This window comes from Micromys minutus (genome assembly GCF_963924665.1).
Source record: "Micromys minutus genome assembly, chromosome: 10".
In the NCBI taxonomy this organism is placed as follows: Eukaryota; Metazoa; Chordata; class Mammalia; order Rodentia; family Muridae; genus Micromys; species Micromys minutus.
The window spans coordinates 65,348,158-65,373,096 of record NC_137979.1 but is presented as its reverse complement, the minus strand read 5'-3'; the positions used below and the strand labels follow the sequence as shown (position 1 = coordinate 65,373,096).

At 56.4% G+C, this 24,939-nt stretch overlaps 1 protein-coding gene across 1 annotated transcript in view; it reads right to left on the bottom strand.

Annotated features, from left to right (window-relative positions):
• BAHCC1 (BAH domain and coiled-coil containing 1) overlaps nt 1–24,939 on the bottom strand; it is a 55,432-nt gene that overhangs the window by 10,594 nt on the left and 19,899 nt on the right. The window contains exons 3-11 of the mRNA XM_080922205.1: nt 20,099–20,274; nt 10,537–10,668; nt 6,142–7,887; nt 5,818–5,926; nt 5,346–5,536; nt 5,058–5,216; nt 4,561–4,784; nt 4,061–4,391; nt 2,548–3,360 (exon numbers count right to left, since the gene is read on the bottom strand). Of these exons, the coding sequence (XP_080778331.1) occupies nt 2,548–3,360; nt 4,061–4,391; nt 4,561–4,784; nt 5,058–5,216; nt 5,346–5,536; nt 5,818–5,926; nt 6,142–7,887; nt 10,537–10,668; nt 20,099–20,274 (3,881 nt within the window). The remainder of the gene's footprint in view (nt 1–2,547; nt 3,361–4,060; nt 4,392–4,560; nt 4,785–5,057; nt 5,217–5,345; nt 5,537–5,817; nt 5,927–6,141; nt 7,888–10,536; nt 10,669–20,098; nt 20,275–24,939) is intronic.

Below are 24,939 nucleotides of genomic sequence, written 5' to 3'. Positions count from 1 at the left end.
GCCCAAGCACTGAACTGTGCTCTAGAGACCGATGTACAGTTACGACAGTCTATCCACCCTCGACCAGCATGTGTAATATCAAGGCAGCAGGGGTAAAGAACCACAGAAGGAAAACATGGAAGAAACAGCAAGGGTTGGCTCAACATTGAGCTAAAGCTCAGGTAGCATGGATTCAGGGAAGAGGCTTAGAGCAGAGACACCCTGAAAGACCGCGGACAATGGAGCTGATCCCACCAAGACATCTAAGGAGGACCACTGAAGCCCAGTGGGGTCTGAGTGGAAGTCATGGTATCCTTAGACACCCTGGAACAGCAGCACTCCACCGTCCCACCCCGTGGCAATGGGCACGCTATGGCTCTGGTCATGAATTGACACCACTCTCCACTGGAAGGAAATCGGGCTCCCCAGGAACAACTGGGGCTGAGGACTGCAAGAGGACTCTGGAGAGCAAGGGAATGATCCAGAAGCGACAGGGAAACACGGAAAGTAAGTGCCCAGGGATTGGCTCAAGGGTTCTACCATCAAAACCCAAGCAATCTGGTCATTAGAGCAGTGATAGCAATGGACCATTGTAGCTGGAAAGACTGAATCTAGGAAGGGCAACGAGTCAGGATATCAATGCAGGGTAGGGCATGCAGGGAAAAGAGGCCTCCACAGCTCCACGGTGCTTCTGCACCAATGTTCTCAACTACTGAGGGGCAGGCAGGAGGGGCTGTGAACCAGGGAACACAGGTGACCAATGACAGCTGATTGGTAACCTGGAGGACCTACCAAATATGCACTGCCTGAATCTCAACAGGAGGAAAAAGCAGTGAAGCCCAGCACTAGGTACCCCAGAGTAATGGTGTTTACCCTTTACATGAAGCAATGGGGATGCCCAACACAGGAAGTCTCCCCAAAGGTTGCTTCTGTGAGCCAGGAGGGGCAGCCGGCAAATGCTCAAACTTTTGGGCATAATTCTTTTTTTTCCTCACCAAGGATCTCTACCCTTTCAACCTAGAGACAGGTTTAGGCCCCAAGCAATGAGAGGGCAGAAGTCTGGCTTTCTCCTTAGGAAGAAGGCAGACTTTATCATCAGGGAATGCCCGCCGTAAACCTAGGTCAGATGGGAGCCTTTCTTTTGTTGCTGGTGCCCTTGAGGCCTGGGCTTGGCACCCATGGCTCTGACAGGCCTGGGTCGCCCAGGGGTCTCCTTGTTATTCTGGTACAGGCAGCTGGCTCTGAGCCTACTCCTCCTATTTGTCTCCTCAGACAAACCTGGTGGAAGAAGCTGATCTGGCCGATTTCTGCCACAGCAGCTACATCTTGTAAGGCTACTTACTGTTCCTGCAGTGGCTTAGGCTCAGCCACTGTGGGGCTGGGAAGAAGGTAGGTAGGGTACGCAAGGCATGGATTGTCAGCTACAACACCCACACCAGCTTATACAGTGCCCTCCCCCACCCCAACACACACTCACTCACACACACTCTCTCTAAAGGTCGTCGCACAGTGAATGGGCTCCAGGCTTGCCAACATTCTCAGGCAGTGTGGCATGTGCACATAGTGCCCAGCATCTGATTGGTGGCTCATAGTCTCCTTCATGCTATGACCTTCATACAGGCGGCTCTGGCCTCAGCAGGGATCTAGCCAGGGTTCCTGGGTCTCTTCCCCTCTACATAGCCCAGCAGGGGTTCCTCCACAGTCTGCACTTGCTGGCACTGCCCATCTGTTTTCCTCATGACTCTTGCCCAAGTAGGTCTGAGTCTAGGCTACACTGAAGCCCCCAGCTGAGGACAAGGGACTTGAGAGCTTTGTGCATCAGGAGACTTGGCTAGCTCTTTCTATAAATACTCGGCTGCACAATGGTTGGCTGAGGTGCTCCTCAGTGAGGGGCTTCCTCTGCGGCCACAAGGGAAGGGGCCGTTTCTCTGGGCAGTGAGGAGGGGGACTTACAGTACAGGGGCAGCTGGGGAGCTGTGTGGGGTCTTCCTGATGAGAAGAGATGGCTTAGGTTTCAGGTCTCAACCTATTACACTTAGGGTCTTTAGGTGATTGGCTGGGTGAGCTTAGTAACTCTTGTCCCAAAAGCCAGCATGAAGCAGACTGAAGCCATGGCCTGGTGGGGCGTATGAGAAGCCTCCCGAGGCTGTGAGGTTCCATGATTCCCAGTCTGGTGTCTCTGCTTGGAACAATGCAGTGAACTGGAGATCCCTGACCCCTTTCTTGCTACTAGGCCCTCATCTAAACCTCTGCCTTAGGCCTCAACATGTCCTCCTCGAAACGGAGACAGCACAGAGTTGTGCTAGCACCCCTGAGGTTTGAACCCACCACAGAGGACTGATCTGGAACCAAAGGTCCTGTCCAGGATCAGGTGGCTCCTCCAGGCTAGAGAGAATCCTGTAGAAGGTGGTACATCTGCATCTGATTTCCACAAAGGCAGACCTGTTGGGGCTTCCCTGGGGATTTTCTTTTTTCTTTTTCCCTTTAGGAACAGATTCTCCAGGCCAAAGGCTACCATCTGTCCGACCCTGAGGGTCCAACTCTCGGGGTACTGTAGCTGGGACTCACCTTGCATGGTCAGCTCGCTCTTCTGCCGCTGGATCTCCAGGTCAGCCAGCTCACTGAGCAGGGCAATCCCATGAATCCCTGAGCTATGGGGCAGAGGGGCCGTGCTGAGAGGCACGGAGGCTGCTGGGGTCTGAGGATCTGGCAGGCTGATGTCAGGCAGGTCCCCCAGATCCACAGTAGCAGCCACCAAGGCATCCAAGCCTGGCAGCGCTTTGGGTGAGTGGCTATGGCTGGGAGTCCCCCAGTCTACCTCCGAGTCCCCCCTACTCTCCTCCATCCGTGTTTCCTCCTCCTGTAGCTGGGCCACATCAGGGACCTTCTGTGGACCTTCATCCTTGTCCAGGGCAACTGGGCTCCCTGCTACTTGTTCCAGTGCTTGAGGGGTAGCCCCCAAAGAGGGCTGCGGTACCCCCTGATCCGCAGTCCTCTCCTGCATCCCTCCCTGAGTAGAATTAGTCTGGCCAGTAGCCTCAGTTTCCCCTCCCTCAAGGAGGTCTCCAAATTTCAGTGCTTGTAACCCCTCGAGTGGGCTGGGGTCTTCTGCCTTCCCTGGTGGGAGTCCTCCCTCAACAGGAGGGGGCAGGATGGCAAGGTCCTGGGTGGTATCCCTGACCCTTGAGAGCAGCCCAGGCTCTTCTAAGCTCCTGGGGCTGCAGGGAGGTGGCTCCCCAGGTAAGAACGTCCTCATGGGCTCAGGCCGAGTTCCTGGGGTAGTGGTTTGCATAGTTTTGGGGTCTGGGAGGTCGGCGGAGTGCACGTCTGAAGGGAGGGAGAAGTCCACGCCAGCTGTGGGGTTCAGTCCTGGAGGCAGGTCTGTGGAAGAAGGTACATGTGAGCGGCCAGCTGCGGCCAGTACAGGAACTGTGGCCCCATTACAGGACAGAGAGAGGCTTTCCAAACTAAAGGGCAGGAGACTTGGGGACAAAGGCTCAGCAAGGAGAAAGGCTTCAGAACCAGCACCACGCCCAACCAGGAACCTGCAGAGATCCCCGGGGGACACCTCTGGTATGGCCGTCTGGAAAAGAGGAATTTTTAAGCCATGGCGCCTGAATTGGGGTTTTCCCTGTATGAGAACAGGGTGGCGGCATGTGAGAGGCATTATGCCCCATTATAAACAAACAAACAAACACAAAACCTCTGCTGCCTGATTCAGGGAAAACCCTAGAGCGGCAGACATAAGACCCCAGCACAGCCACCTTGCCTCGCCTAGGGCAGGGCAGATTATTTCTCTAGCCCCAAGTCTGATGCCACCATCTGCAGCAGTTCAAGCACGCCACCGCTCACACTGCCGGTTGGGTCCCGGAGGCATGCATGGGTCTGGTTCTTATTTTGCCCCATCTACCCAGGGTAAAGAGGGGCCGGCCTATGGCTGGGTCATTACACTGACCCGTGGATCGTAAGAGGGGTGCTGAGAAGAAAGAAAAAGGAGAAAAGCTTCAGGACCTAAGGACAAGAATGTCTATCCACCCAGTGGGGGTAGGACTTGCCAGGCCAAAGAGACCCACTCTCTCACCTGGTTCCAGCGTGGTAAGGTCGGTTCCAGCCCGCTGGCCCTCCTTACTCTTGTCCTTGGTACTAGGCACCTTGGAGCCAGGCCCTGGGCTGCCAGTAGGGGAAATGGATAAAGTGCAGGGGGCGCTGGGCCGAGGTGGCGGTGTCGGGCAACTAGCAGGGGTCTTCAGAGTGGGTGACTGGCAGCAGGGTGACAACTTGACCAGGCCTGCAGTGGCAGATGAGGGGGTGCCCTTGGCCATGGGGGTTAAGGCAACTGGCTTGTGGGTGGACTTTGGGGCCTTCTCCCGGGCAGCTTCCTCGAGTTCCATGTGGCGATCCTCAGGCTTGTGCTGTTGGGGGTGAGGGGAAGAGGCTGAGATGGCTGGAACCTCGGTACTTCCTTGTGACTCACCGCTTGGTGAGAGACATGCAGGAGTGTCCTGGGGCCATCTGCATGGGACCTGGGGGGGTAGAATTGCCTTGGATCTCAGGTTGGGGTGGCTGTTGGGGACAGGGTACCTGGAATTGGGCAGCTCGCTGTAGCTCAAGGGCCTGCGTGGCCCGGTGGTGGTGGTGGTGGTGCTGCTGCTGCTGCTGCTGCTGCTGCTGCTGCTGTTGCAGTGCATACAACTCTTGCTGCTGAAGCAGCTGGGACCGAGAGTACACAGGGTGCTGCATGTGTGTGGCGGGGCCCCGGGCCCCATACATGGGGGGCCACAGTGAGGCCTGATCCATAACTTCAGCTGCAGACAGGACCAGAGGACTATCAGTTCCAGTCAGAGGGGAAGGGCCCACCTGGGACAGTTTCCCTCTTATGCACCAGCCCCATCTCCCTTCAGCCTCTCTCAGCCCATTCCTACTCCTGTCCCTCGGGAGATAAGCAACCCATCTAGCATGGGTCCTGGTCAGCCATATTTCTGCCTCCTCCAACCCCCATACCAAGACTGCTGCTGCCCTCCTCCAATGCACTGCTGACACCCCCACGTGCAGCCAGCCAGACTGGAGAGGGTCCTTACCGAGCGTGTGAGGGGTGGTGTGGGGTGTGGGTTCCGAGGGCAAGATGACCAGCTGCGTGGCTGCATCTTGGGGGAGGGGGAACACAGAGGGCATGGAGCCGGGCACAGAGGCTGGGAAGCCAGGGGGTAGGTTCTGGTGCAGGGCAGGGTGTCCGAGGCCTGAGGGACAGAAGTGTAGTGTTCAGGCTGGAGAGCCTCCTAGGCTTTCCCATTCTGTGGTGGCTCAGCTAGGACAGGATAACCTCCAACCCCAAGCCACCCTCCCAGTCTGCTCTTGGGAGCACTGACCGTAGGAATGTCCCCCCATCCACAAGGAGGGACTTCGGGTGCGGGGCAGCCAGTGGGGGTGGGCAGGATGGGGATGGGGGGCTGGGTCCCCGCCCAGCTGGCCCCCTTGCATCATGAGGTGGGGGGGCAGGTCTCCAGGGCAGCTGCTCGAAGGGTGGATCCGGGCAAATTCCACGAGGTCTTTATTGTCTCTGTAAGATTATTAAGAGACGGCTTGGCCCCTTCCGTTGCCCCCACCAATGCCAGCCCCGCGACAGACTGTCAACCTGCAAGGGGACCCAGGCTCTGAGCCTCCGTTCCAGCAGTGGTACTGCTGGCAGAGGGTAAGTGACCAGGACCCTTTGGGAATGTTGGAATGCTGTGCATATGACACAAGACAGGCCAGCGCCTGATGTCATGGTCATGATACTTCCCTTTCTCCCACGAGGGCTCTGAGAGGCAGACCCACCGAGGGCCCCCACTCAGCTCTTACTGTAACAGCAGCTCACGGCCAGGCAGCCCCAGGCGGTCATCGCACGCCCGCGACCTTTCCTCTTCCCTCTCCAGGTCCAGCGCATGGCTGGCACGTGGTCCTCCGGCAGCTGACCAAGTAAAGATGGCAGAGAAACCAGGCTGGGTATACTCAGAGAACCACCGACTAACGTATGCCTTGAGTTGGGGCTAAGGGACTAAGGCAGGGTCCCCTGGTCCTGGGGGCTTTGGAGGATCTTCCAGGGGCAGAAGTAGGGAGCCCATGAGGTTCACAGAAAGAACCACTACGGATGCCATCTTGCCTCCCCGACCAGGAACAACATACCTTTGAAGGTGGAGGCGGCCCGGCCCTGCCGTCCACTGTTGGTGTTGTAGGCTGTATCGGGCCGGCTGACCGTGTCCTTCTGCCGGGCCAAGGCCACTGCGATGCCCACGGGTGGCTGCCGCACCTCCCCGTCTCCATGTGAGGCCTCATGCTCCCTGCTGCGGGCACAGTCGGGCCTTTCCACAGGGCCTGGGCCCTTGGTGGCTGGAAACTTGGCTTCCTGCTGGACACAGCTGGCTTTGAGGCCACCCAGGCCCACAAACGGAGCCTTCTGGCCCACGACCAGAGCTTGGTTGCTGTACTTGAGCAGGTTCTTCATGGCCGAGACCTCGTCTGGTGGAGTGGGCAGCTCCTGAGGCAGGAGGGCTGCCTGCTGGAGGCCACTTCCGAAAGGGTCAAGGTAGGCAGCGCCCTTTCGTTCCTCGATGATGGCCATGGAGGTGTCATGGCCTGTCTGAACACCCCATGGAGGCATATGGTGCCCGCTATAACCCAGAGAAGCCAGCTCCACGGACTTGCGTTTAGTCTCAGCCCCGCTGCCCCCCGATTCTGCTTCAGAGGGTACCAGGTGCTGCTGGTGCCGGATCCTGGCTACTTTCTGGCCCCCTGGAGGGCCAGCAGGGGCCTCTTTGTTGACCACTTTGTCTAAAGTGCAGCAGGCCTGGGTGGCCTTCCCACCCAGTGGGTCTTGGTGATTGGACCGGGCACAGTCCTGTGAAGTGGGCAACTCAAAGTAGCCACTTTTGTCCAGACTGCCTTTGGGAAGTCCAGAGAAGGGAGCCTCGGGGCCTGAACTAAGATACTCCAGGCCTTTCAGCCGGGGGTGGAGGGCTGCCTCAAAGCCCCCGGGTCGCCGTTCACCCTTGCCCTCAGCCTTGAGGTGGGCATAGGAGACTCCGTAGGGTGCACCATGGTCGGGGGCCATGGCCCCATCCAGGTGCCGGTCCTTGCCGTCCCCTGCCACGGCACAGGCCTCTGCCACTTGGAAAGAGCGGCTCTTGTCAGCCAGGTGTCCCACAGAAGGCACAAAGGTGGGCCCGCTGGCCTTTAGGTCCCGGGAGACTTTGTCCTGCAGGGGGCAGAGCCCGTCTGGACCTGCATGGAGCTGCAGGCAGGGGAAAGAGCCTGCTGGGCCTGTGCTGAGGGGTGGGGGTGGCCCGGTAGGCAGGCCAGAGGGTACTGTGTAGGACACAGCGTGATGCAGCATCTGCCTCCGCTCCAGGCACTCACTGAAGGCTGGCCCAGGCTCCACAGGGCCTGCTACCTCCTTGGCACAGCGTCCAGGTGCTGCCACACCTGTTCCGGGCCTGCCCAGCGTGCCCCCTGCACAGCTGGCCAGCGAGTTCTTGCCCATGTCTCCATTGAGTACCTTGGTGTTGAGCAGGCAGGAGGTGAGGTGTTTGGGGCGGCCCTCGCAGGACCCCCGGGGTGCAGGACCCGCCTCCTTGCAGGGCCCCTCGGCGGGCATAGGTGGCACCAGCTTCTGTCGATCTTTACTGCCGTCTTCCTCCACCGCTGGCCGCTCCCTGCCCTCTGCTACCTTGCTAGATTTCTCTTTGCCCAGCTCTTTACCCATGAGGAAGCGGTCAAACTCCTTAGGACCCTTCTGCAGTGAGGCAGCTTCAATGCGGTCCCGGCTGCAGGATCCGATGGGATGGGCAGGGGCGGCTCGGGGCACTCCGGGGAAGTTGTGGTTGGCAGGTAGGATTGTAGGCTGTGGGGGCAGGTTGCGCAGGTAGAAGTTATCTGCAAATCAAAAGTGCCAAGGTCAACAGGAAGTACAGGGGCAGGGATGAGTCTCAACTATCTCCCCAACCCAGGATCTTTGTTTTGTTTTCCAAATCAAAGAGGGCTGGAGAGATGGCTTAGTGGTTAAGAGCACTGATCCAGGTTTGGCTCCTAGCAACCACACAGTGACTCACGACCATCCCTGACTCTAGCTTCTGGAGAGCTAACACCTTCTGACCTTTGTGGGCACCAGACACACACCTGGTGCATGTACATACATGCAGGCAAAAACACTCATGCACAGGACGTGAAGTTTTAAAAATCTAAAGAATTTTCTTTAAAAATCATAGACACATATATGCAACATGAATCAACCCTCTTCAAGTGTTCAGTTGGGGCACTGAACGCATGAACCATGTGGCCCCAACATCACTGCCATCCACAGCCAGAACCTTCCAAACTGAAGTTTCCCTTTCTAAAATGCTGGCCATTCCCTTCTCCTCTTCTCTGTGTGTGCAGCTTAGAACAAGGGCTGGGGCTAGCCAGGTGCATACAAAGCAAAGTGGGCAGTGATGCCCGTAGCTCCTGCCGGTCTTGTCTTCCACACTAAATGCTGTGACTGTCAGGGTGAGAGTGAGCCCAGGGTGTCTGAAGATGGGTGGCATGGAAGATTCATCTCCAGGACACTCTGAGGAGTCCCGGGAATGCAATGTCTTATCTATTTCAGGCTAATAGGATTGGGGGAGTGTGGGGAGGAGACAATCTTCTCTGTTAAGGAACAACTGTACCTACTTGAATCCCAACTCTGGCAACTGTGGGACACCCAGCCTGGGGAGGTGGCTCCTGAGGATGGGCTGTCCAGATAGGGCCCTGGATCTGGGCAAACCCTTCGTACCAGGTAGGGTCAGTTCCAGGTTGTCAACAGTAAGCTCTAGGGACATCCACTCTTTGCCATTTACCAGCCAGGCTGGAGCCACATCAAACCTTTGGCTGACTCTGGGGGCAGCCCTGTCTCTCCCTAGTTGGGTGGGCGGGCAGCAGAGTGAGGTCCTAGCTAAGAAAGGGCACTGGGGGGGGGGGGGAGACAAAAGAAAACATTTGCAACTTGTAAAACTGTCCTCAGTCATGTAAATTCCTTGTCAATTTCTTCTAATTAGAAACAAGGGGGAAGGGAAGTAGGAAAGGGGGTAGCCCAGGAGAAACCCAATTAGCTTAATTTCCCAAACCAAATAATGTTCTTGGACGGAGCTCCACCACAGAGTTGTGAAAACCAAGAGGCCCGGCCAGCAGCCGCCAAGACACCAGTCAGCCCCACCGCCCAGAGGGAGTCCTGGGCCCTGGCTCACTAGTCTGGTTTCTAGGGCTCAGACTAGCCACCTGCCCACCCTTGACAGATGCTGTCAAAACAGCTGCAGGCACAGGGGACCAACCGGAGGCTGTGTGAGTAACGGCTTGGTGGACCCAGCCCACAAGTGTTCAAGTCTGGTTCCTAGGATGTGGCAGGACCGTCTAGGATGACATCAGGCCTCTGGGTGGGGCTGGGATAGACTTCCTGGCCACACCCCAAAAGCAGGCCAGCCTGCACCGAGTCTGAGCAAGGCAGAGGCTATTCTGAGCTTCAGGGATCCAAGACTCTCCTGTGCCCAAATGTGCAGAACCATTTCAAGGACCCAGACATGACAGACACCCTTAGGTCCTTAATTCACCTCCCTGGTTCGGGAGAGCCATCCAAAGGCACCCTGTACACTGCCCATACATCGGTTCCTAATGGCTCCTGGCAGGGAGAGGGCACAGTTATCTACCCCAACTGGGGCTCCCTAGGGAAACCAGCCTCACCCGTTTTCCTCGTGCTGCACACATACACACGTGTCTTATTACGTGGGGGACTACTGTTACGCTGTCCAGGACCCCAAGAAGGCCCCTAGGCCTCCATCTCTAAGCTGGGTTTATCTCCTCAAACTGGTGGTCCCTCCCACAGCCTGGGCTGGGAATTGCAATTATTAGGAATACATACTTCTGCCCTGGAATATACTCCCTGACATCACTAATTCTGCCTTACGAGACCCTGTCTGGGTGCGTGCCATATCTGGCCATGGGGTCACTGGAAACTGAAATACAGTCTCTAATCCAGTGCTAGCCTTTCGCCACACCGTAAGAGGACATCATCCCCAAATTTGAACAGACCCTCAAAAACAAAACACCTCCACCTAGTGACAGAGCCTCTGCTCTTCCCCAGCCTCCCCTAGTCAGGTCTCTTGCAGATTCCCAGCTGGGAGCTGAATCACTTGCTCTTGTTCCTACACAAGGAACTGTCTCAAGGGGTAGGGCTGGGGCAGGGGTAGGGGTTCCTGGCAGCCTAGAACCAGCTCAGCCCTCCCCCCCAGAACACTTCCTGCCCCAAGTCCAAGAGCAGATATGGATCAGCGTGGCTGTTTCAGAGTATCCTCAATGTGCATGCACCTGCTCCAGCACCTGTACCTGGCACCTGCACCTGCACCCGGCACCTGCACCTGCACCCGGCACCTGCACCTGCACCTGGCAGTGGCACCACGACATCCTCCTCTGGGTCCCACCTAGCCTGGGAAGGAGGGCTAACCTAGCCTGCTGCCTTTACTGGTACCCCTTAAGCTCACCCTCAGGATGCCTGCACCCCACACCAAGCCCCACAGCACTTGCCTTTTTGGGTTCCATAGAAACGGTGTTGCCCATAGAGAACATTGCTGTTTCCATGGTGATCCAAGTGGCTCACGGGTAGGAAGGTAGATGCCAGGCTCCCCGAAAATCTGGGGTACGCAGGAGCTAGGGAAGCAAAGCAGTGGTTGTAGAGACAATTCTTAGCTCCCCGGGCCTTACCATCCTGACCCCAAGGAAGCAAGAAGCACGCAAGCAGCCGGGGAGCAACACCCCGCAGAGCCGCTCACAGCCCACCAGTGGGAAATCAACCCATCAATACATCATATTAACTCTGACTCGACTAATACCATCCCTCCGGTGCGGCACAAATTGAATTGCTGACGGGCTAGGGGATGGAGGTGGGGGGAGGCTGCCTTTGACTCTCTCCCAGCAGCACTTGGTGTGGCAGAAGCTTCCAGGTCAGGCAACAAAGGGGCTCAGAGAGGTTGCCTGAGAGGAAGGGTGCAGTCTGGACTCTGAGTTCTCAGCTAAGAGAGAACCAAGACATGGCTGCCAGCCTGCAACCTCCACAGGCACCCATGAAAGCAGATGGTATGGGAGGGTGGTGCTGTGCCACAGCTGGTCTGGGTGACTCACACTCTCTAGCTAGGTGAAGCTCGGATGTGGCCAGTTCCCACTCACTGGAAGCCACAAGGCTCCCCTCAGCTGAGCTCTCTACGGAAGGGCAGCGTCTGCGTATGTCCCAGACCTTGTGAACCAGCCTTAGCACCAACTGCTACCTGGCAACTTTATTCTTTTTTTTAAAAAAAAATATTTATTTTCATTTGTATGAGTACACTGTAGCTGTACTCATCAGACACACACCAGAAAGATGCATCTGATCCCCTGACAGATGGTTGTGAGCCACCATGTGGTTGGCTGGGAACTGAACTCAGGACCTCTGGAAGAGCAGTTAGTGCTCTTAACCTCTGAGCCACCTCTCTAGCCCTACCTGGCAACTTTAAACGGTACAAACAGGCACCTCTCAGACTATGGTCCGTCCCTCAGAGGCAGCCAAAGCTCTGAAGGACTGCCTACATGACACGAGAATGCTAACCACAACCTAGAGCCAATCCTGCCTTGTTGACCTTGGGCTTAGAGTGAATGGCTCTTGTTCCTGTAACAATGTCCCCTTTCCCCTGCCTCAGGAGACCCTGGCTTGCTAGAAAAATGACTGAGACCTGGTGGCAAGTCCAGGGGAAGGGGCTCAAAAGCTGCAGCCCTGGGAGCTGGTGATATGACACAGTGGTTAGGGACTGTAGCTGGGCACTTGGGAGGCAGAGGCAGGCTGATCTCTGAGTTCGAGGTCAGCCTGGTCTGAGTGAGTTCTAAGGCAGCCAGGGTTACACAGAGACACCCTGTCTTGGAAAAACAACAGCAACAACAACAGGGAACATTGGCCGTTCTCTCGAAGAGGACCTGGGTTCAATTCCGGCACTCACAGAGTGGCTCACCACCACCCATAAACTCATTTCCAGGGAGCCCGGCAGCCTCTGATCTTAGAGGGTACCAGGCACACATGTGGCGCAGACATATACACATGCAAAATACTCACACACATTAAATAAAATCAGTCCATCTAATACCTTTAACAGGAAAACATGCTGCAGCTCTGTACCGGCTGCCCTTGGGGAGGTCCTGGACTAAAGGATCAGAGACCACTGCCTCTAGGACTATGACTTCCTGGCTGGTCCCTTCTGTCAGGAGCATAGGGACCTGGACCTCCATCCAACCCATCCAGGAGTCTTGGCTGCTGGTAGCTTCTGACCCTCTCCACCGTCACCAAGACAGCTGCTAAGAAATGGGGAGGGAACTTGTCTCCTTCAGCTTAGCTCACTGGTTCAGGCGACTGGGTCACACGGAAGGCATTCTTACAAGAGGCCACATGTCCTCCAAGGTCTTTGGTCAGTTCAGTATGAACCGAAGGCTATCGGTGTATGTGTGGGGTTGAGCACTCTGAGGCAGAGATGGAGGGTGAGCCAGGGAAACCTGGAGGATCAACTCAGAGATGCTCTGCCGGGCAAGCAGGCACTTCCCCATACCACACAGGCTAGGAGAGAAGCAGGCAGACTGAGCTGGAGTTGGGCTCCGCATGTATGTGATTCTGGTGTTCCCCGGGGAGATCAGACCCTAGAAGGGCTTCTCTCTGGGGACACCACTGCTGCCCCAAGAGTTTCCCAACAGTCTCACTTCTCAGGCAGTGCTGGAGAAGAACAAGGAATCCTTTAGTCTCCTCTCCATAGTCCCCAGGGAGGAACCCAGGGCAAGAAGTGCTGTTACTTGATGAAAGGCACTTGAGCCACAGGCACAGGACTCTCGGTGCCACAGGCACAGGACTCTCGGTGTCACAGTGGGGTCCCCGACAGTCTCACCACGGCCCAGAGCTGGCACACACAGCAAACGCTAGGTCGGGAGCGGGAGACCACCTAGAACCCTCAGATCCCAGTGAGGCGTGGGAGCAGGGGGATGCCCCTGGGGAACCCATGTTGGGAATCCCTTCCCCCAGAAGGACCAGCCACAGGATGGTATAGTACAGAATAGAGTTTCTTCAGGTCATGGGGAGGGGAGTTAAGAGGGTAGTAGAGGCAGAGAGAGAGAGAGAGAGAAGAGGAGTAGAGAAGTAGAGGCCGGCCATGAGCATGTGGAGAGAGAGGGGAAGGGAATGGGGAGAGGAGAAGTTGGGGGGGCAAGAGAGCCAGAGAGAGTAAGAGGAGTGGGGGCAAGCAGCCCTTTTATAGTGCTAGTTAACTGGGGCAGAGCATACCTGGCTGTAGCCAGAATCCCAACACTTTCCATCTGTGTCACAAGGAAAGGGCCACAGGAAATCTCAGAGAATCCTGACTGCATGACGTGGCACCGACCACACGGGAGGGTCTGGGGACAGTGCCCACTGCCAGCCCTGTACCCTGTTGCTGAAGAGCAAGCTGAGACTGAAAGAGCTACCCCATTGGCCTGGTGTGTACGAACACATCTGCAGCAGATGTTAGCCAGATTAAACTCAGCTCCTGGAAGACTTGACAAAAGCCAAGAGGCCTGGGTGGGAGCGGCTGAGGGGGGTTGGGGCCTGGGGGGGTAGGTAAAGCACTGCAGCTGTCCCCCATAATTGGCTGCTGTTAAATGTTTTACGGGCCTCTTTTTTTTTTTTTTTTTTTTTTTTTTTTTTGGTAAACAGAAGTCTGTAAATTCCTCCTTCCCAGACGGTTCCAGGCGCGCACACACCCCCTGGACTCCCTGATGAGGCCTCGGCCCCTCCTGCTCTCTGGGGGCAGTGAACACTTTGGCTAACTGAATATGGGTGCTTTGGGTGCTGTGAAAAGGCTGGTGGCCGCCACTCCAGGGAGTGAGGCTGAAATCTACCGGCCATTTCAATGTACGGAGGTTCTTCACATCCCAGACCTCAGATGGGGTGCTGCCTGGAGAAAGAAGAGCAGGAACAAGAGAGGCAAGAAGTCCCGGGGAACACAGTGGGGAAAGGGGGGTCCCCTTAGCCCAGTAACAGAAAGGCCCCTTTCTCTTCCCCAAGACTAATCTGTGAACCAAAGAGGAAAATAGAAACTGACTTCTGAATCGGAGCAGCTGCTCCGAGACCAGAAGCAGGGACATCCAGCATCCTGAAAGGACCAAGAAGACCAAGCGTGGGCTGTGCCGATCTAGGGAGGACCCTGGTAGGGGTAGCCTGGGCATCAAGGAGAGGACCCTGGGGCAGAGAGAGCCTCACAACTCACACCTCTGACCACCAGGCCTGCTTAGCCCATCCCCCTGCCAGGAAGTCCAGACACCAGGACATCCCTGTCCCTACAGCCTCTGCATGTAATTGCTCCAATGATCACATGACAAATCTGAGACCACCTTGGAACCCCTGGTGGACTTGGGGAAGCAGCCCTGAGTAGGTGTGAAATCTGGGTTTAGGATGTTCTCTCCTGCCTTACCGAGGCTGCCACAACTACCAAAGCCCTTGGTAATGGTGAACATGAGCATTCTCTGATCAACAGGCAGAAAGAGAAAAAAAAAGGCTGGAAGCGAGGTCACCTAGAAACAGCCTTTAAAAGACAAGGCAAGCAGACAAATGAGCACCTGGGTAGGGAAGCCTTAAGGTAGGGGCTCTCTCTGCCCACCGAGAAGAAACAGATACCTAGAAGGTCCTCAGATGGGCTCTGCTTTTCTGGTGTGTTGAGGGATGGTTCCTGCTCAAGTGCCCTGGCTTGTTCCCCATTATTTAGGACGCTGTCACACGAGGACGACACAGTGACTCGGTGCTAGCCCTCTCCCAGATGCCTGCCTTTCACATACAGCCAGCAATTTCCACTGCAGTTCATTCACTGATGGGCTAAGAACCCCAAAGCTAGGTTCTCATGCTGCCTAATTGACTAGTAATGTCTGCCTTGGGAACAGGCAGGATGTGGCTGCCGGTTCACGGGATGCTTGCCATCTCCGCTTTGGTGACTGAAGGGAGTAACCTAGCAACAACCCAAGATCTCCCGGCCAAGTGCCCCTCCTTCAGGGTCTCTTCACCCTATTTGGTTGGAATTGGTCATCCAGCCAGGATTTCAGAGCACAGCTCCCAAGGATTGACCACCCAAGTGGCTGAGGATTAGAATGACACCCTTCAGGGTTTGTATCCTCCCTCAGGCTTGCAGAGTGCTGACCCACAACTGCTCAGGGAACAGGGCCCTGTAGTCTCCATATCCCCAGGAATGACATATCTGAGAGGAATAACGAAGTGCCAAGGGGCCAGGCTCCCATGGGCAGGCTGCCCTAGTACCAGGGGGACAGCCTTCCACATCACAGGGAGGCGTCTGGCCAGTAGGCAGGATGAGGGGGCTGGGAACTCAACCGATAATGACTACAGGAGTATCCTGGATGTGGCCCCAATACCTGCTGGCACCTAGGAGAACAGTCCTGCCACCCACGGCTTCAGCAGCAATCCTGGGTGGTCCACTGTTCCAGGACACCACTCATGGGCAGTGAGCAGGTGCGTCTGGTTGGCAACTGTTTTTGTCCAGGTTAGTCTTCAAGGATCCAGGGAGAGCTTTGCCTAATGACATGGCCACTTCCTGCCCCTCTACCCCCAATGTATATCTGAGGAAGGGGTGCCAAGTGAAGGAGCCATCTCTAAAGCACTGGTCCTGTGCTGTTCTCTGTCCAGGCAGCTGATCATCTGTGTGCTTTACAGGTGAGGACAAAGCTTCAGAGGCTTAATGCAGCTCTTGAGACTGTGACAACCAGAGTGTGAAGCTCTGAGACCCCGGAGCTGCTTCCTGCTGGCTGCAATGAGGCTGGCTGGGAGTATTCTAATCAGGAGAACATCCTGATTCCCAGGGCAGAGTCTGAGTTTGTCCCAAGATGTCCTCCAGATATTTCCCTAACTTGTCCAGAAGCTCCTTGTGGATAAGGGTGCGGACGGAACTGGGCTCTGAAAGGGGACATTTCATTCAGTGACCACAGGTATAGAGACGATTGGTTAAGTGTGCATGCCGCTCTTGCAGAAGACTCCGGGTTCTGTTCCAAGCACCCACATCTGATGGCTCACAACTACCTGTAACCTAGCTCCAGAAGACCCAATGTCCTCTTCTTGATTCTATAAGCACCTGCACCCACACGTACACATACCATACACGCCCACGTAGGAAACCCATTCATACGCATAACTAAAAATAAAAAATATATCTTAAGAAATTTTTTAATAAAGGAGAGATTCCGGGATGCAAGGGTTCATCCCCACAGTGGCAACGAGGAGGCAGAGACCAAGGGATCGTTGCAATTTACAGACCAGACTGGTCTTCATACCAAGTTCTAGCCCAGCCAGAGTTACATGCTGAGCCTGTTTCAAGAAAACTAAATGAGGTAGAAAAAGAAGGGCAGAGAGCATCGAGGGTCTGAAGAAATAGTGTTAGAGCAAGCGCAGCCACTAGGGGGCACAATTCCAGGGAACTGAGTCTGATGGGCCACAGAAGTCTTTAGCCCACCCATGAGGGTGGATGTTGGATAGGACCTGTCTCCTGAATGGACATGTTCCAGCCCCTGCTTACCCCTGTGGTAAGTCTTGGGGCCTCATAAGGTATTGAGGGAGAAATGAGGGAGTGTGTGAGGTCTGGAGGAGCAGGGTACACTTGGTGGTGGCTCCTGTGTGTGGCTCCTGTCTCACTGGAATCCAGCCAGACACCGATGGAGAAGTGGCCACCAGGGTGGGTGTGGCTTTCACAGAAGCTGGCTAGGCAGGCAGCCAGTGCTGGCACGTGTACCCATGGCTCCCCCTCCAGGTGGCATAAGAGACCACTTCTAGCAGGGCTGAGTCAGCTCCAAGCTCCTGTATCCATCCCCAGCCCCCTAGCAACAGCATCCTCTTTCATTGCCCTGTGGGTGGTCCCAAGCAAGCAGGGGGTGGGGGAGCTCACTGACAATAGGGCCAGCTGTGCCGCACCACACCCCGGCACCAGCCACTCACTCAGGCCAGGTTGGCAACTAGCCACTCACCTCTGCCCTGGGCCAGTTCTGTTGTCCACCCTACGCCAAAGCCCTGCCGTCCATTTCTGGCAAGACCTATCATCTTGGGTGAGCCAAGGGGCCAGAAGGCCTGGGGCTCAACAAGCAGGTCCTGCTCGGGGCCAGATGTTCCAGGGCGGCTCCTCCAACACCAGGGTGCATCCCTTGAACCCCCAGCTGTTCCGGGGACACAGGAAGCCTGAGCCCCCGCTCTACAGCTGCCTTACAGATGGTGAGGAGAGGGTGTTCCGGCTGTCTGAGAGTCCCCGTCCAGAGTAGACAGGCACCTAAGGCTAACTCCCACATGAAGTTAGCCACTCAATCAGTCCTATCTGCCTGGCCTACCTGCTCTAGACACACAAGAAGGCCCAGGGCAGGAAGAAAGCGGCGAGCGTGCGAGGCAGAGTCCCTGCACCTCTCCATTCTAGGGTGGTTTAAGGAAGCAGGACAAGGGTAAAGCTGGGCCTCCTGGCCTACTGCCCAGGAAGCCCCCATGCTGATGGCCCCCATTCTTTGGCCCTGTCGCGTGCCCCTGCCTGCCTTGCCCCCCGCCCTTCTGTACACACATGGCCGAGAAACAGGCCCCAGCACGCGGAGCCAGCTGGCACCCCGTCAGACTAGCAGCCAGGCATGCTGCCAGGGCAGTCAGCCAGGTTGCCACTCGCGCTTACCCCGCCCGCCTGGCCTCTACCGCTCGGAGCAGGCTGCACCATGTGGCCTGTCAGGGAGTAAGGCTGCATACTCAGAAAACAGGGGAACCCCTGCGAGGAAGGGGGGGGGGACACCCTGGGTGGGGAGGAGCCAACGGTGAGGGGGGTAACCTGAGGCTGAGGCTTGAAAGGTATGCACTGTCATATGATGTGGACTTGCCGTCACTCTTGTGGGACTCCGGAAGGTTGCAAGCGTGCACTTCCCCCTCCAGGACTGCAGCTTCTCCACACACCTGTCTCCAGCCCCCGTGGGCCCTGTGCTGTGCTGTGTGCGGCCCTGAACATCCTGCTTCTTATACAGCCTACACCTGTGCTGGTCCTCCCCTACCTGACTCTGGGAACTCTGTCCTGCACCTGACACAGTGGGTGCCCAGCAGCGGGCAAAGAGACTCCTGCTGCCCTTGGAGCTGGTCTCAGGGTCGAAAGCTCTCTCCTTGTGACACAGCCAGGCCTCTGTTACTGACCCAAACGCTGGGTGGGAGACAGAGTGTGAGCCAGTGGCAGGAGAGAGCCGAGAACTCTCCACGGTGTACCACCTGGGTCCTGGCTTTCACCAGCCTAGTGGGCATCCTTGGGACTCAGCCTTGAAAACAGGACCACAGAGGCTGGGCCTCATGTGGGGTCTGAGGTTTGAGGGTACTTAGGGTGGGTCATAAACAATGCTACCAGTCAACCGTTGATACAAGGGGAAGTAAATGCTTGTGGGTGTTGTCAGCAGGTCCCTACTCACCCTCTGGAGCGAGTGGCCCAAGAGGGAACAAGGACTGGGCTCTAAGGCAGGTGGTGCCACCCACAAACTGCCCTTTTTGCTGGTGGTGTCTCCTGGGGTAGGATAGAGAGGAAGCAGGCATATGTGTCTCTACTGAGTAGGAGGTGGGCCGACATTCTGAGCCACTGTTGCTTACAAGGACAGAAACCAGGTCAGGTGGCCCAGGATGCACCTACGGTCAGTCCAGGGATGCGGCTCTTTTTGAGAAGAGGCTTCTCTTGAGAAGGAGACTTCCATTGCTGGCTCCTCCTGTTTGACTACCCTCATCTCTTCCTGCAAACATCCCGGGAGCCAGATGCTGTGGCCAGCTGGGAGATGCCCAGCAGACACAAAAGGCTGGTCTGAGAATAGGGAGCGAGTGTTTCTCGCAGGGTCTGGGGCCACCCACAGCTGGCCAGGGAGTCTCTTACTAGGGCCCAGCTCTGCCAACCCAGTCTCCTCTGCCTAGGCTTCTGCTGGAAAGGCAGGAACAGAAAGCTCGCAAGTGGGTCTGGGATGAAGACCCCACTCTGCCGATTTGGTTCTCAAGACCTGGCTGGCCTACCGTCCACCCAGGAGAGTTGTTCCTTATCATTTGCCCAACATGTGTGCTCTGAGCGGAGTCCAGAGAGCAGATTACTCTAACTGTCCCTCACTTGTCACCTGTCCTGTCTGGAAAACAGCCCCTTCTGGTTGCACAAAGAGAGGTTTCTCAGGGTTCCAGCAACGCCGGGCGCTAATCTCTCACTCAGCCTAGAACGCAGCCGGGCTGTGTGTGGGTCCACCGCGCTCTGTAAACACGATGCCTGAGCGCAGCGCTCATTGAGTTACGGTAGTGCCTAGTGCCAGGAGTGAGAGCCCTGTGTGCCCGCTGCCAACTACAATTACCTCCCTCGTGCCAGCGGGGGGGGGGGGGGTTAACCCTTCCTGCACCAGGAGGGGTACACAGTCGAGGGAACACAAGCAATGAGCAGGCCAGGGATGTCGGGGACCCAGGGCCACCTTCCAAGTTACAAAACCAAAGTGCAAAGCGGACCCCAGACATCTGGACGAGGTGCATTCTAGTCTGGGAAAAAACTGGGAGAGGCCTGGAGGTCCCAACGGGGCTCTAGAGACCGTTCAGTTTCACGGTGTCTGAGAGCAACAGGTACCTCTGGGGCACCAGACTGCACCAAGTGCAAGGCTGGTGGCTGAGGAGGAGCTGTAGCATAGGCAGGATGGGGTGGGGGTGGGAGCAACAGCAGTCTCTGCCTGCTGACGGCTCTCCTCTCCTTCCCAGCTGACACATCTGGAACCCATGCCTGCTTGAGTCTGAGGAGGTGGGGGCAGGCCATGGTGGAGGGCACAGCCCAGTCCGGCTGGCCCAGCTGCATTCCACATTTCCTTCGCTCCCTGGAGCCCTCCCTGCCCAACATCTGGAGCACACATCTGGCCAGGACCAGTGCCTACTGGGGCCATCCCATTTCCAACCAATTACCACCTCCCCTGAGAGCCTTCCTCAGCAGGGAGGCAGCCCCTCTGCCCTAGGACACTTGACAGGGTTAGCCAGTGGGGCTTCTCCAGTTGGTCTCCTACAACCCCTGGGGGACAGTCAGGAGCCTGGGACCTCACTTACCTTCGTGGGAGTGGGAGAACCAGATCTGAGAGGTGGCAGGGTGTGATCCTCGGTAGGCCTGCTCAGAGGGAGAGGATGTGGGGCCATTGGGGTGCGCAGACGCTGCTGAGCCCAGGCTGCTGGTGAGGAAGCTGCCCATGAAAGAGGAGGCTGGGGGGTTTCCCATCAGACGGCTGCTGGCTGTGGACACAGGACAAAGGTGAGTGTGTGGATGCTCCGCGGCACAGCATTAGAAGCACAAGGCCATTCCTCAAAGCTCTCCTTCTGGGTGCCCCTCAGGTTCCATCGCTCCCACAGAGCCTTTGTCTTCAAATGTGTAAGAAAGCCACCGGCAGGGCAAGTTGCCCACACAAGGACCTGACAATCACACCCACTGTCCTGAGACTCTCGAGCCTCCAGTGTCTTAGGAGTAAAACCCTGTTTCTTTAAAGCCACCATCTGTACCACTACCACCCACACCACCTACTAACACACCATCACCACCCACAACCACATCAGCACCACCATTATGTCACCCTCCATACAGCACTACCATTCCTATTACCACTAACAACCACACCACCCCCACTGCCACGCCTAGCACCTCCACCAGGACCAACAACTCTATCAGTATCGCCATCGGTAACCAAGTCACCTAGCTGTCACTGTTTCCTCTACCATCGTAAGCTCAAGCATCACCTCCACCACAACAGCCATCTCACCTACGGTCAATCACATCATCATCGCTGTCACCAACAACTAGGTGCTTGATGCAGCGTCAAAACCACATTTAGGATGCACTGGGGAAAGACTCCCTGTGGCCTTCTCATTAGTGCAGCTCTCCAGCCTTGGCATTGGTACCCAGAGGCTTCGCTGACACCAGTGGGCTTGTCAGCAAGCTTTGCTGGCTGAGAGGGCCCAGGTGAGGTACTTAGAAGCAGCAAGACCCCAGTCGGAGGCCATGGTCTGTAGGGACGGAGGTCCCTGCCCTGTCCTGGGCGGCATGGGAGAAACTGTGCCTTTACTTTTTCCACTACCACGTAACTGTTTATTTAGACAAGGGGCCCCAGTCCCAGGTGAATAAGGGGAGACTGGATTGGACTAGTCAGGGGAGGAGTTTGGATCCACACAGAGTATCTTTTCAAGTCCCCTGTGGATCACTCGGGAGCGGGCTGTGATGGAGTTGACGCTGAGCAGGAGACAGTCACTTATCTGATAGTTCAGAGTCCCAAGCTTCTTGGACCGGGCCAGTGTTTTTCTTGGTGGCCTGGGAATGCAGCAGATGGTGAGCTACCCCTGACCTAGGCCAGTCTCCACAACCTGTTCACCCTCTTCTCTTGCCCACCAGCTAGCTGCATCCCTCACTGGTGGCTGGCACCGTCTGGGCCCTGTCTCTGCCAGAGTCCAGCAGTCAGGGCCAGGCCAAGAAAGTCTCCCTGGTTGTCATGGTGACCAGCTCTTGTCCACACATCACATACGTGCACAGAAAGCCTCTGCACACAGGGTTGTTCGGTGGGTGGTCTGGGCTGCAGAGCTGGTCTTTTACCCCAGGATGTTGCCCTGGTACCTTGCCATAGGTACCCAGGGGGCCTAGTCCATGGCCATCCTGGGGTGGTGGGCAGGCAGTGTAGGGTGGAGCCTGGCCAGCCCAAGGTGAGTCACTGCAGTAGCTTCCCGCCCAGGAGGCAGGGGAATTGCTATATTGGTGATGCCTCATCTCAGCCTGGCTTGGCCCTGGGAACTTCCCAAACACAGGGTGACTCAGTAGGGAAGCAGTCAGTAGGGGAGGGGACTGCCCCTGTGGGACCCTGCCATCTGTACTGAATTCCACCAGCTTCCAGCCTAGTGGTTGGAAAGTGGTTTCTTCCGCGCCTGGTCTGAGGGGATGGGGTGCACAGAGGAGACCTTAGACATGGGCAGAGGAAGGGCATGCGAGTGCTGACCCGGGCAGAGCTGAAAGGGTCCTCCGCTTTGTGCAGGCCCACGGAGAACATGCTGAAGGCACCCAAGAGCCAGGGACTTCCCGGACAAGACCACATGGCTGGGATTGCCAAGGGATCTACTCCAGACCACAGGCGTGTCCACGCCAGGGGAGGAGACTCCAGGCTGGGAAGGGAAGTGTTGGCCTTCCTGCCCTGCTCCAGAGACTGTGGGGGGCCATGCTTGTGGGCTGAGTGTGGCTGCTCCAGCTGCAGACTTTGTGCCTGCCCCACGGAGCTGGCCTGGAGTCTCCCAGGCCTTTCTACTCCTCCCACCCACCCCACCCCCACACCCTTTTAGGGAAGCCCCGCCCATGGGAAGTAATGGGAGTCCAAAAGTTGGGTCTGCAAAACCAATTTCTCCAGGATCTCGGTCTGGGAATGGAGCACCTGGAGTTCTCTCACATCACGTGGGTGTGAATCCATGAAACCCAGGCAAGGCAACAGTTCCCCCACTGTTTCCTGGCAAGGAAGGGGATCAGCAGGAAAAGTCACTGGCCAAAATCCTACAGCAGCTAGCAGGGCTTCTGAGCAACTAGGCCCGCAAGTCAGAGCCCAGTATGTCTTGGGCCATCATGTTCCAACCTAGGAGATCGATCCTGACTGCATCTGACGCTTTGCCCCAATACTTTCTCAGAAGAGGGTCCTTCTGATTGGAGGTGTGAGGGACAATACAACAGACTGATCAGCCCCCTACTCTATCTCATAAGGGTAGAGGCTGCTCTACTGAGAGGCTGTGCCAACGTCAACGTCTTCCAGCCTGAGGGCCCTCATCACTCCATATTGGCCCACATTCTGACTTGGGGGGGGGTCTCTTTTACAGATACCCATTGAAGCATGGGCTGCTGCCTGTGGAGTCTGTGAAATTAAAGCAGAGGGGGCAGGGTCACAGCTCTCCCCCTCTTGCAGGGTTCCACACCTCTCCTCTCCTGTCATGTTGAAAAAGTGCAGAAGGGAACGCAGTGTCCTCACCCAGATGCCATATCTGTCCAAGTAGTAAAAGCAGAGGAAATCCCCAGCCCAGAGGTCACTGCCATGAGTATTTCGAGGGACCCCCCTTTTGGGTACTGCTGACCTTGGCAGAGTTCTCTTATGGCATAGCCAACTTCCTGGGACATTGCTCCAGAGGACTTTATTTGCTACAGCAGTTTGGGGTGACTCAGGCAGGCCCAGCATAGACCACATATGATCCTGACTCGGCCTGTCGAGGGGCAGGGTTTTCCCCACCATCTTTGTTCTGGTGGGAAAACTCCAAGGGATTCCGTAGGCCTTGCCAGGTGGACAGCCTCACGGTAGGTAGCAACTGCTGTGGGGTAAGAGACACTGCTGGCTCGTTGAGGTTTTCCCCTCAGCCTACCCAGTCTCTAAGCAACCCGAAAAAACCCAGGACCAGGGATCTGAGTTCCTATTGTCACCTACACCTTTGAGGACTGCGGTGATGGCAATGTGCCAGGCAAGCAGAGCCCTGGGCAGACCTGGCAGCCACCTTCTAAGCTCTGCCTGCTGACCAGGAGCCAACCCCAGACAGGGCTGGTGCAGTGGGCCTGGGATCCCAGTTCAGCTTGGGCCCTTGGCCAGGGCCACTGCCTCAGGCCAAGTCCAGCCAGGAACTAGGCTGAAGGCTCTTTCCTCTTGGCAAAGTCTCCTGTCTATGAGTGTTGGTTACCAGACTAGGCAGGACACTGGGGAGCCTGGTACAGTGGAGAGAGCCAGAAGGTCTCCTGACAGTGAGTCGGGGGTCTCCTCACCATCAGGCTCCCAGATCTTTGCACCAACCGCACTTGTCCCAGGTCCTGCAAACAATACACGTTCTACCCTGCATAGCGTAGTCCCAGCCCACAGCCCCAAGGACCGAACTGAACAGGTCCATAGAATGATGTCACTGACTATCCAGTCACCCCCTCTGTGGGACAAGATGAGCCCATTGCCTGAACATCCTCCCAGGAACTATCTGAGAAGTATGAGGTGACAACGGCCTCTGGGACCCCACCAGCTGCTCAACTGGAGTGAAGCTCTGGTCTCAGCTCCAGGCCCACCTCAGCTCTGCCCAGGACACCATGAAGGCCTGGCGTGAATAGCTGGCTGGCTGAGAAAACCATTCTGGAAGCCAGCATGCCAGAGGGCCTACTTGACACACCTCAGGCAATGACACAAAAAGCACAGCCCCATTCGTGGGAGGCTACTCTGTCCCCATGCCAAGGTCAGTGACCCGCCATGGGCCACACCTGGATCATGGCTGCTCCGGGGCTGCCAGCAGCAGGAGGGCTCAGGAAACTGCTAGACAGGGCATAGAATGGCCTGCTTTGAGGACTGCAGGTGCTACACAGCTCTCAGGTCTGTTTCTGAGAAGATGGCATGCTACTGTGATGGGCAAGAGAGACCGGGTCACTGTGTTTGCCAGGCTCCTCAGAGGGAGGGCTGACCATCAGCAGGAGCACATGGGAAGAATGGACCCCTCAACTTTACTTGGAGTTGTGGAGGCTACAGTCCCAGGGCAGACACCCTTGGTCAGCCTTCCCTGTCAACCCGACACAGCCTAGAGTCAATTGAAAGAAGCCTCTACTGAGGAGTCGCCTACACCAGGTTGGCTGTGGGTGTGTCTGTGAAGACCTACCTTGATTATTAATTGATATAAGAGGGCCCAGGCTGGCCGCTTCTTTCCTTGGGCACATGGTCCTGGTTGGTGTGTGTGTGTGCGCGTAAAGTCTAGTTAAACATGAGCTAGCAAGTAGCATCCATCCATAGCTCCTTCATCAAGTTTCCTGCTTCAGTTCCTAGTTTCCTTGAAGACAAAATACAGCCTGGAAGTATAAGCCAAACGAGCCAAATAGTGTGGCTGTTCTGGGCCAGACTGCTCAATCACAGCAAGAGAACAAAACCAGA